The sequence below is a fragment of the Phragmites australis genome, chromosome 1, assembly GCF_958298935.1.
Source record: "Phragmites australis chromosome 1, lpPhrAust1.1, whole genome shotgun sequence".
Taxonomy (NCBI): Eukaryota; Viridiplantae; Streptophyta; class Magnoliopsida; order Poales; family Poaceae; genus Phragmites; species Phragmites australis.
This window is the reverse complement of record NC_084921.1, coordinates 38,485,308-38,496,338: the sequence shown is the minus strand read 5'-3', so window position 1 is coordinate 38,496,338 and position 11,031 is coordinate 38,485,308. Positions and strand designations below refer to the sequence as shown.

The following is an 11,031-nucleotide window of genomic DNA, read 5'->3' as shown; positions in this document are numbered from 1 at the left end:
CTTTTGAGTTTCTCTGTGATTCTTTTATCTCCTCCCTTGTTCTAAACAATATGGTTGTATGTGCTTTAATGATCGGTGATGATTAAATGCACTGAAACTAGGCTTGTTATCTGAGTACAATATATGTAGATCTGTGTAGTTCTCTGATAGCTTGATTGGCATAGGCAGTTGCTGAAGGTTGTGATTTGGTGCTCTCTCATCGGTCTGTATACCAATTTTTGGGACTCTTGTTCTCAGTACTCCCTGTTAGCTTTGATCCCTGGACTAGTGCTGATATAATCTTTGGTTCAGGTTAATCCTATTTTGTTTGATATATTAAAGAGCAATAGAACTTGATGGTTCAGTAATTGTCATTCTTGCCCTGTTGGTATGCTGCTTTGTAGATTCTTGCCCAGTTTTTATGTGCCGAATGAACAGCTTGGGAGCAGGATTTTAGTTATTCTGGGCCAGATGTTAAGAACCATCTAAGAATAATTTTTGTAACTACTTTCTGTTCAGTTCATTATTTTCCATGATGAATGGTGTCTTTTCTTCTAAACTGTTGGCACTTTCATGTAAGATCATGTTCGTTAAATATGAGCTGTCAAGCTATTTTATTTTTATATGTGGGATTGTGTCCATGCTCTTATTATCACATTTTGTACAACAATTGCTACATCAGTCTATGAACCAGAGTTTTTAATCTCGCAACTGGTACAACAGAAATGAACAAGAAAGAGCATAGTCCCCAGAGTTGGTGCAACTACACATCAATTTAGTCTCGTAAGGGGACTCCACGGTTCCTCAGTCCTTCCAAGAGATCTTTGCTTCATCCATCAGAAGATGTGGACAATATCATAGGCAAATCTGCTCATGTCAAGGATGAACTCGAGCACAAAAGTTGACAGTATAGCTATTTAAAGCCATAAGAAAATTGGGGAAATAATTGCATGTTTTTATCATATGCAAAAGAAGCACAATGAACTACATCACACACCACAATGCATCGTAGACATCCTTAGGCAAAGTGCCTACAAAAGTATAATCTCACAATACTTTATGTCCGTGCTATGTAGGATTTGTCATTTGTCAAGTCCCTACACAATTACACCTTATCAATTAAGCTGTTTAAGTTAATTTAAATGATGCTGGACGCCTGGGACTGCGTACCAGAAACCAAATTAAGCCTATCAACCCACACATACAGCAAACAATGCAATTAGAGGAATATATTTAGAAGTTAGAACAGGCTTAAAATATCAAGGATACGTCCAAAACAGCACAAAGGACTGCAAAATACAAAGAAAAACATGTTACAACATTATCAAAAAAACACAATCAGGCAAAGCTAATCATTAGAAATTACTCAGAAGTCAGAATAGAAGCAAATATGCAAAGTTGATGCTTGTTCCAACTAAATTTTGGGTTTTATCACCATACTGAAAACCTAGCAATTGCCTCTGACAACGAGGTAAACCTTGTTGATGCCATACTATCCCTAGCTTCAAGACTTTTAACAGCTGGGTAGAAGTAATAGTCATTTCAGGGGAAAGGTAATAGAGTGTTCTAGCTTCGATGGCTTCCAAAATCCTAGACATGCTTCCATGCTACTCAACAATGTAAAATATTGATAAACACATCAGAAATATAAAATCCACATAAATGGCACTGCATGGTCTTGACATGCTTACTATGTTCTTGAACTTCTACTGAATGATAAAGGTATGTAATAAATTTCTACTAGTTTTTCACAGCTCCAATAAGGCTTACCATAAGGCCCCCAAGGACTCCTTCAATCATAATCCTTTTCCAACTGTCAAAGTAGGTATGAACCGAAAATTTGGCCTTCACCAAAAGCCCGAGAGATGCAACCATCATCACAAGAAAGTATAACACAAATCCCATCAAGCCTGTAAACCCCCAGATTCCAGCAACAACTCCACTAATGATAGACAAGAATGTCCGGCTGCAAGGCACAGAAAATTTCCTCAAGTCAGCTTGGTGCATTGGTGTGAATGAGTAAAAAAAAATTATATGGATAACGCCAGATGAGGTTATGGAAAGACTGATAACAATGGACATGTATTCAATCAGTATCTAGTTGGGCAGGAAGTAGAAAAGAATGCCCTCACTTCAAAACTTTCAGAACTTTTAGGCGGTGAATGAAGCCCACTAAGGGTGTTGCAGAGTGTCCACTTATCACTACAATTGAGTAGATCCTAGCATAGGTATGACAAAACTACAGATTTGAACCTATGTTCGGAGGATCAAGCCAAAATGTCTTGTGGTATAGCACATGAGACGCATATGGACACATGGTACCACTCAACTCCTCTCCTTTGCTCATTTTTTTAATCTATTTCTCAATTCAACCTAAATAAATGGTTACACTCGACCGCTCTCTTTTGCTTATTTTTCTGGTATACTACTTCTCAGTTCAGCTAAATGAAGCAAGGGTCGGAGTCTCAGTCACAAAACAACGAACTTCATCTATTTGCCAACAGAACACTGCGAGTACAACTTCAGACCCCAGCAAAGCGGTTTAACTCGAAAGAACTGGTAATAGATAAAAATGCTCAAAAGTTTGCTTTTCGTAACACTTCAAAATTGCATGTTTGAACAGTTGATTGAGAAATCCCACTCCAACAGTCTCGTTGCCACTTCTTCCAATTGCAGTACCAAATACAGTGACTTCTGTAGTTCTAATCATAATTCTAGTGCCAAAAATATTTTTATCCTTGCCCTGTCAATCAGCAACATGTAGTTAATAATTTGATCCTACACTGAGAATCCAAGTTACGAACTTGCCTCTAAACATAAAGCAGCAAGATCTTGGCAGTAGGATGAGACTTTCAGGTCGCGCAAAATCGAAATCGAAATCAAACGAAACCTAGATAAGCCTACTGACCAGATCAGATCAGATTAGGAAACCAATTTTTTTAAGGGAGAAAAGGACGGGAGGAACCTGTAGTTGATGGATTTGACGTTACTGATGAGGTTCTCCGCGTGGAAGATCGGGATGTCGCCGGAGACCCCTCCGCCCGCCGCCGCCATCTTCCTGGTCAGTTCGAGCTGTGGATCTGCGATTCTGCGGTATGCAACTCTTTGCATATACACCCTCGAGTATTTTTGTTTCGTGTCCGAGGACGCCACTTATCCTTTTACTTGTTTTTTTTAAGATAACGACTTCCCCTTTTACTAGCTGACTCCCGAACAATGTCCTTATTTACTCGTGTACAATGGCATTCAATCAAGGAAAAACGTACATATATTTCATAAAGCCATATGTTTCCATGGTTACTAGTTGAAATGTCTGTACTTTGCAACGGAGAAATACATATTACGCTGATCCAACGCCATCGACTTTTCTCAGTGCATCCATTGCGCTTCACATTGTCTCGTCTTGTGCTTCTACTAATGTGCTTCTCCTGCACCAGTCTCTCAGTTTTACGACTATGCGTGACCAAATCTGATATAGATTGTGCTATGGTTGAGCTGTATCGTGTAGAGAAATAGGTTGAGAAGAGTTAATTTGTTAAAAAGAAAAGTGTTTGATTGGTTGTATTTATCTAAACAGACTGAGCTAAGTTTATATTTGGTTGACTGAATCTGATACCGTATGAGTGGATGAGATTGTGATTAGTTACTTATATAAAATTGATTTTATGATCCTGAGAAGTGAATCCTTCTACATGTCTATATCCAAGTAAGGCTGCGGAGTAAAACTCTTCACTTCCGCGTCAAGATGAGGTAGTATATTTGCACCCACTAAATCATACTGTAATAATAGATGCAACTCAACGGACTTTTTTTTTTCAGAATTCTACACATCAATTGGGCCAAGATGAGAAGATCTGAGGAACCAAATACGCCCTACGGTGGTTTTGTGAGGATTGTCTAAAAACCTCTGAAATACATGAGATTGTGCATCTTCTGCTCAAGAAAACTGATTACTTGAGGCTATGATCTCAAACATTTAGTCAGTCGTCAGTAACCTCTGAAAAATTGTTCAGAGGTTCCGCATTCCAGAACCCCAGAACCACCGTGAAAAAGTGCGGATAGTCCGCAAAAATGCGGAGGTTCCACATAAAAGTGCAGAGGGTCCGCAGTTACTATTTATCTGGCGCGTTGAGGCTTGTAAAATTCATAATTAATTCAACCGAACTCCAAACGATGTGAGACCAGTTGTGTTAACTTTGTATGAGTGTGAACTACGTGTTAAAAATGTTGGAAGTCCAGAAAATATTTTTGAGAATTAGTGAGTTAATTAAATGTGTTTTGGCTTGTTTAGGTCACGGTTAGTTGTTGCCATGTCCTAAAATTAAGAAACCACTTTTGTTAGACTTGTATTAATATGCTCTACACATTAAAAATATTATGAGCCATGAGATAAGTATTTGAATTCCGTTGGTTAATGAAATACGCGCTGAGGTTTAATGAGTTATTAAAATGGTTTCAATCTTTAACATTTCGTAATTAATTGAATCTAAACCCCTTATATAGTGTATGACCATGTTTAGGTAGAGTGTGTCTAGTGTTCAAGTTGAATCGATCAACGAATCGGCGAAAACACATTTCCTGTCAATGTCCGGAGTGTCCGAAAAAATGTCCGGAAGGTCCGCATAAATGTGGAAGGTCCGGAGAAATCTCCGGATAGTCCGAAGAATCCCTGAGTTGCGCAATGTTCGGATGTTCCATATAATTTTGCGGATAATCCGCATATGTCCGGAGGTTCCGCACTTTTGGCAACTTTTCAAATTGGTTTAAATCCCAATTTTGTTCTAGCTAGCATGTTTGCAATTTTAACATGTTTTGCGCATCTTATGGCATGCATTGTGGCATTTCATTCATACTCATGGCATTACACGTGTTATTCTTTTAGAGAACGCCGATCTGACGATTCCGACGAGCGAGGACAATCTGGAGGCACCCCACCTTTCTGATCTAGGGCAGCATGGTAAGCATCTATCATATTGCATCTTTGTCGTATTGAATGAAGTCTAAATATTGATAATCTATCATATTGCACCTTTGTCGTATTGAATGAAGTCTAAATATTGATAAATTATGCTTATGTATAGGTTTGCATGTATAGGAAGTCAATGTTGGGTTTTGATGGGTAGATCCTATGTTGAATTGCATTGTCTCTATCTTGATGTATTGTTGATCCATATCCTTGTAGCCTGGGTTTAATCATGCTAAGGTCTAACCTCATATAGGGCGTCCTACTCGTCTCTGCTCTCTGAACTAGTAGGGCTAGCACATAAATGCTGACTTGAGAATAATGCTTTCTCTCTGAACAGGTAATCAGTAATGAAGTCATAATAAGGTCATTTGCTAGAGCCACTGTGCCTAATAGTTTTTTGCAAGAACATTCTTTAGTGTTAGTGTGGTTTGTAGTATATCATTTTTGCATACTATCTGAAATTTAGGACTGCTATGACATGGTATGTTGTTCATCGTGGTTGTCAAAGTGGAGTGTTCTATAGTTGGGAGGAATGCCATGTACAAATTAATGGATTCAAAGGAGCATGTTACAAAGGATACAAGTCCAAACATGAAGCTGTTGCGGCATACAACAGTTAAGTCATCCAAGTCAAGCTAAAGTTGGCTAACTTTGAAAATAAGAAGAAGTATGATTTCACGTGTAAAGATGTCATAATCCTTGTTCTAGTTGTAATCATCATTATTGTGCTATATAAAATGATGTGACTTGTAAGATCAATGTGTCAACTATCAGTACCTTTATGCCTATTTTGCTATGTAAGATGTGACTTTTTTTTTTGTTAAATATGGTCGTAACGTACTTATTTACAAGATTGTATGTGTATGCATTCTATCTATCGACTCCTTCATAGTTATCTCACTCTTTCGACAACCTCCCTCTCTCCCTCATCGGCTTTATCTCTATCTCCCTCCTTTCTCTACTCTTTGTATGTAGAATACTCAACCGCTAGTCGTCATCGTATGCAGAACTCTCAGGAAGGGATGGCATCACCAACCGCCGATCCAGCCCAGGTGCTAGAAGGAGATGTAGTATCGCCGTCAAGAATTGAAGAAGGTAGCCCGAGCCACTACCTCAACCTAGACCAAACAGACACTTGTGGAGGCGATGAGGTAATCCATAAGTAGATGAATGCATTTGTTCTACATATTATCATATACGTTCTCAATAGTTTTTTCACTTATACGCAGATGCTTGATACTCTGGAGGGTCACGACAATGAGAAATCCCAGAAGCGACATCGTGTTTGAGGTCCCTCGAAGATGCATACGTGACAATTTGTGATCACGGAGGTCTCACCAGCAGGGGAGCCAACTATACTGAGAGAGTTCTAGGGCCATACAAGTCAGTCTGTGAGATTGCTGTTAAAGATCACGTGCCCATCAGCTACATATTGTGGACTAGTGAATGAGGTGATCCGCATGTGGTTCCTGCTCGATCAAGAAAGACATCTTGTTGCTCAAGATATTAGAGAAGTTCGACTTCCCTGAAGAGACAGATATGGAAGTAGTCAAGCATAAGATGCTAATGATCACGAACCTTTCATTTAAGAACTGGAATGGAACACTAATTAGAATGTATGTATAGAAAGGTACAACACCAGATTTCCGCAAATGGCTGCAACTGGAAGATCATTGGTAAGCCTTTGCGGAGTACAAGTTGCCGGAAGAAGCACAGAGGTTGAGTGGGGTGAACAAAGCAAACTCGAAGAAGAACATGTACCCCCACAAAGTTAGTAGTCATGGGTACGTGATGAAAGAAAGGCAGTGACAACAACAGCTAGATGAAATGCTAGAGAGAGGTGTCACGCCTGAGATGGAGGGCTGGAGCGAACGATCGACACACTTCCTTTTTAGGAGGGGTGCTTCTTACTCATTTGATGGAAGCTTATCCTTTATGATCTCCAAAGATCAGAAAGGGACACAAGATCTTACAAAAAAGCTTGCAGAAGCCCACGAGCAGTTTGCATAAGGCTCTTTCAAGCTAGATAGGAATAGGGATGAGCTCACCTTGGCCTTGCAAAGATAGAAGCACGGTGGTCACACACGAGGCGTTAGGGTGATGGGTTGGAAATATGGATGCCCAGGTGACGTTGACAGCTACAAGAGTCGAAAGAGATCCCAACCAGAGCGAGAGGCAGAATAAGCTAGGATGATGAAAATGCTTGAGCAAGTGCTAAAAACAGAAGAGGGAACATACAGAAGAAAAAATAGCACAAGTAGTACGACAAGCCCTCGTGCGTGAATGAGGTGCCATTGTGAGCAAACAGGAATGGCCAATAGCGTCTCCTAATGTTACGCGCTCCAGCCCCGATGGTCGTTGGAGTAGTTGTGCATCCATGAGAGTTTCGGGAGCTGACTCCATCACTTATCTTGTGGATCTCATCACAGCACGAACACCATGTAAACTACACATTGGTGCTAGGAACATTACCATCAAAGTGACTTTCGGCGTGGCTTATTCCCATGGCTCCCATAAATGTTTGCACGGATGTTCGATACCGGGGGGCTATGCCGTGGTCAAAGTAGACGAGACAGTTGATCAATACCGCCATGTTGAGGTGGACTACCCTGCAAAGGAGGGGGGCAAACACTATAGGAGAGAACTAGCACACATTCATCGCGTGAGAGAAGATCTATATAGTGTTTCCACCAGGGACAACTCCAGAGAATCTCTACTCTCTACTACACCTTGGGCCGCCGTCGCCTCAAAGATCTCCCTCTCCTTAGCCATCTCCCAGAAGAAGTCAACCTCCTCAGACATCGCCTCGAAGAAGTCCATCGCTCAAGAAGCCAGCACCATCAAGAAGCCATCCATCAGCTCGAAAAACAAGATCAAGTTCTGCAACATCCAAGCAGACAACATCATCTAAGAAGTCAGTGGTATGTAAGAAGTTGGCAGAACCCAAGGATGTCTATTCACTCGCTGTTGAAGAAACCAAAAAAATTATGGACGCCAGTGTCACATCTCATTTCCATTCTCCACCACCCCCACCGAAGCCTGTTCTGCCTGAAGATGCCTTGAATTTTTTCATGAAAATGACCAAAGCTAAACAGTCAGGGGTGGCTTCAACTGAGCCACCGACTGATTATGAACATGTCAGCAAGAAGCAGCCAAGAGCAAACCAGGCCTACTCATTAAGGACGCTCTAAGCATTGCAGGCTTCCTAGCTGATTCAAGAATAACAGCAGAGGAACTAACACAGCTTACTGTGGAGTGGATATATCAAAGTTGGATGCTACATGACTATTTGAGTTGAGCAAACCTTTGGTCAAACCAGATATAAAAAGAAACCTTATAGCTCAAATACGTCGATTACATCAGTGGTACTTGGAGAAATCCTGGCAGGGTTTTCAGGCATTCCCCGTAAGATACAGAGATGAATATTTCCTCAACGGGGACGACTTCTTCTGGTTGGAATTCTTGCACTTGTATGAACTGTACAAGGAAGATACCCTTGATGTGGCTATAGTTAGAGGGTGGACTCTGTAAGTGACTTATGTATATAATTCACGTTATATGATCTTGTACCTTAAAATTGCATAGCTAACTTAGATAAGAAAGTAGGATTCATCGATCCTGGGCTTGTGAACTAGAAACTTGTAACGAAGAATTCAGATTTCACCGAGGACTACTTATTGAAGTGTCTGCTTCATCACCAATACAAGAAATTCATACTCTTACCCTACAACTATGAGTACGTATTTGCACGCCAGGGCATTCTCATTTTATCGACAACTCGATTCTAGTACTAATTTGCTATGATAACATATTCTGTAGTTTTCATTGGATCCTTTTTGTCATCCACCCAGACTTGAACAAGATCATTATCTTGGACTCACAAAAGAGAGATAAGACAATTTACTAACACCTCATCGACATGCTAAATAGGTTAATTTGATCATTTAATATTCTTGATGATCGCATCTAAGTTTAATTGGTATTCATATTCATGTACAGGGCGTACACAAGATACCGCAAAAAGAGTGTTATCCACTTTCCATTTAGGAAGCGGTATGATGTAAGAACCGATTTTTTGGTATACAATCCATATTCATGTCTTGCATTTCCTACTGAATAAAAAGATTTAATTCACTCCACTGATGAATCCTTTTTCTCTTGAAGTGTATGAGGCAGCCACCCGACAACAATCTCTGTGTATTTTATGTTCTTACTATCATGCATGCATTCAACCCAGATGGAGACATTGTTAGGTTCAATGATCTTGAGGTATGAAATAACATATTGACGTATTTGTTAAATTTCTACACGTGTTCAAGGACTAATTCTTTGATTCTTCAAACATAGCACTCCAAACTACGCACAAATGCGTTACAACCTATAGAAATACATGCCCTTCAAGAACAGATGACCAGGTTCTTCTTGGAACATGTTATCAACCCAAACGACGACTTTCATGAACCGATCATGTCGTGCACGCATGAGAGACCTTCAGATGACAACATACCTTTTAGTAGAGAGTATGAGATAAGGAGGAAGGCTACCAAGGGGCTTGACAATGTATTATATTTCACCAATTGACACAATATTAATGAATGATATTAATTACTATTTATTAATGAATGACATGAATTACTATGTATGATGTGAAGTTGGTATAGTCGAATGACTCTTCGATAGAATGGCCTTCCAATGATGATGCGAAGGAGGAGCAAGAAGCAGTGGCTAGTAAGCGTGCCTAGGAGGAGGATAAGAGGCTAGCCCGTTAGTTGTGCACTGCGAAGGAGTAAGAAGCAGTGTCCCGTAAGCGTGTCCAAGAGGAGGAGGATGAGAGGCTAGCTCATCAGCTATGCACTGCGAAGGAGCAAGAAGCAGCATCCCTTAAGCGTGCCTATGAGGAGGAGGAGGACAAGAGGGTGGCTAGTCAATGTGATATGGAGGAGGCTGAAAGCTCAAACCGTAGAGGCGTTCAGGCGTCATACTTCGATGTCTTTGACACGCCGACGAGCCTAGAGCATAGGCGACGCTGCGGTCGATCAGGTGTGGCTGGGTCCTCCGCTCCACCACCATCGGCCTCCTGGCTTCCCCGGACATACACACACCATCAGTCGTCAATGCGGAGACGCGATCCTCATCGCGGGAGAGGTAGAGGGATATTGGACTGGCTCAACTCGACCGACTTTTCAAGGGGTGACCTGTGAGGACTATTATGTATATATGTGTGTTTATCTATGTCTGACTTGTAATATGTGTTCATTACTATGTATTAATGAATGTGCTTTTACTATTGATTTACAGTAAATATATGTATCATTGTATGCATGTATTAAGAGAGAGACAAAGAGATCGATGAGAGAGAGACAGAACAGGGAGGACCGAGGAGGGAGGAGAAGGAAAACACTGCCGACTGAAACCTTCAGCCGGCAATGATTCCAGCGAACCACTGCCGACCGAAGGCTTCAGCCGGTAATGATACCTTGGGTATCGCTGCCGACTAAATCTTTTAGCCAGTAATGGTAACCCCCTTCACTATTGGTTCACCAAGCCAGCAGTGATAGTTCTCGACTATCACTACCTGTTACTCACTATTTGCTCCAAAACTGACAGTGAAAAAGGTTTTGGAGCCGACGATGAAAGATGTTTCTACAGTAATAGTAGCTATTTCGCATCTTCTTACACTCTATCTCATCCTTATTTGAGAATGAGAGAATTAGAAAAGGTGCGTAATGGCCACAAAAGGTGAAAACAATAAGATGTGGAGTAAGACCATTTTAGTTCAGTACATGCTATCAGTGTTATAGGATAATTGTTTGTAATACGGAACCAATTGTTACCGGTTTCATAGGAGACAGTTGTCTAACATTCTGCAATATCTTATTTATACTTTCATATATAGACAGTATAAAAACCGTGTGTTTTATATCTTTTTAGCCGTCTATACTCAATGAATTTTGCAATTGCTCGGAAAGGTGTAGACTTTGTCAGCTCACCTTTGTAGCTGCAGCATTTCTCTCGCCCCCCCCCCCCCCCCCGCCTTCTCTCTTTATGCACTCTCTCTTCCTTGTATAAAAACACCACCCTTTTCT

General features: G+C 40.7%; 1 protein-coding gene across 1 annotated transcript; it reads right to left on the bottom strand.

Moving 5' to 3' along the window:
* Nucleotides 1-565: 565 nt before the first annotated feature.
* On the bottom strand, nucleotides 566-3,109 carry LOC133918197 (uncharacterized). Its single transcript, XM_062361946.1, has 4 exons — nucleotides 2,945-3,109; nucleotides 1,750-1,945; nucleotides 1,249-1,268; nucleotides 566-846 (listed from the first exon to the last, which is right to left on the bottom strand). Exons 1-4 carry the CDS (start codon nucleotides 3,088-3,090, stop codon nucleotides 816-818), a joined length of 393 nt encoding a protein of 130 aa, XP_062217930.1. The 5' UTR covers nucleotides 3,091-3,109; the 3' UTR covers nucleotides 566-815.
* Nucleotides 3,110-11,031: the final 7,922 nt, after the last annotated feature.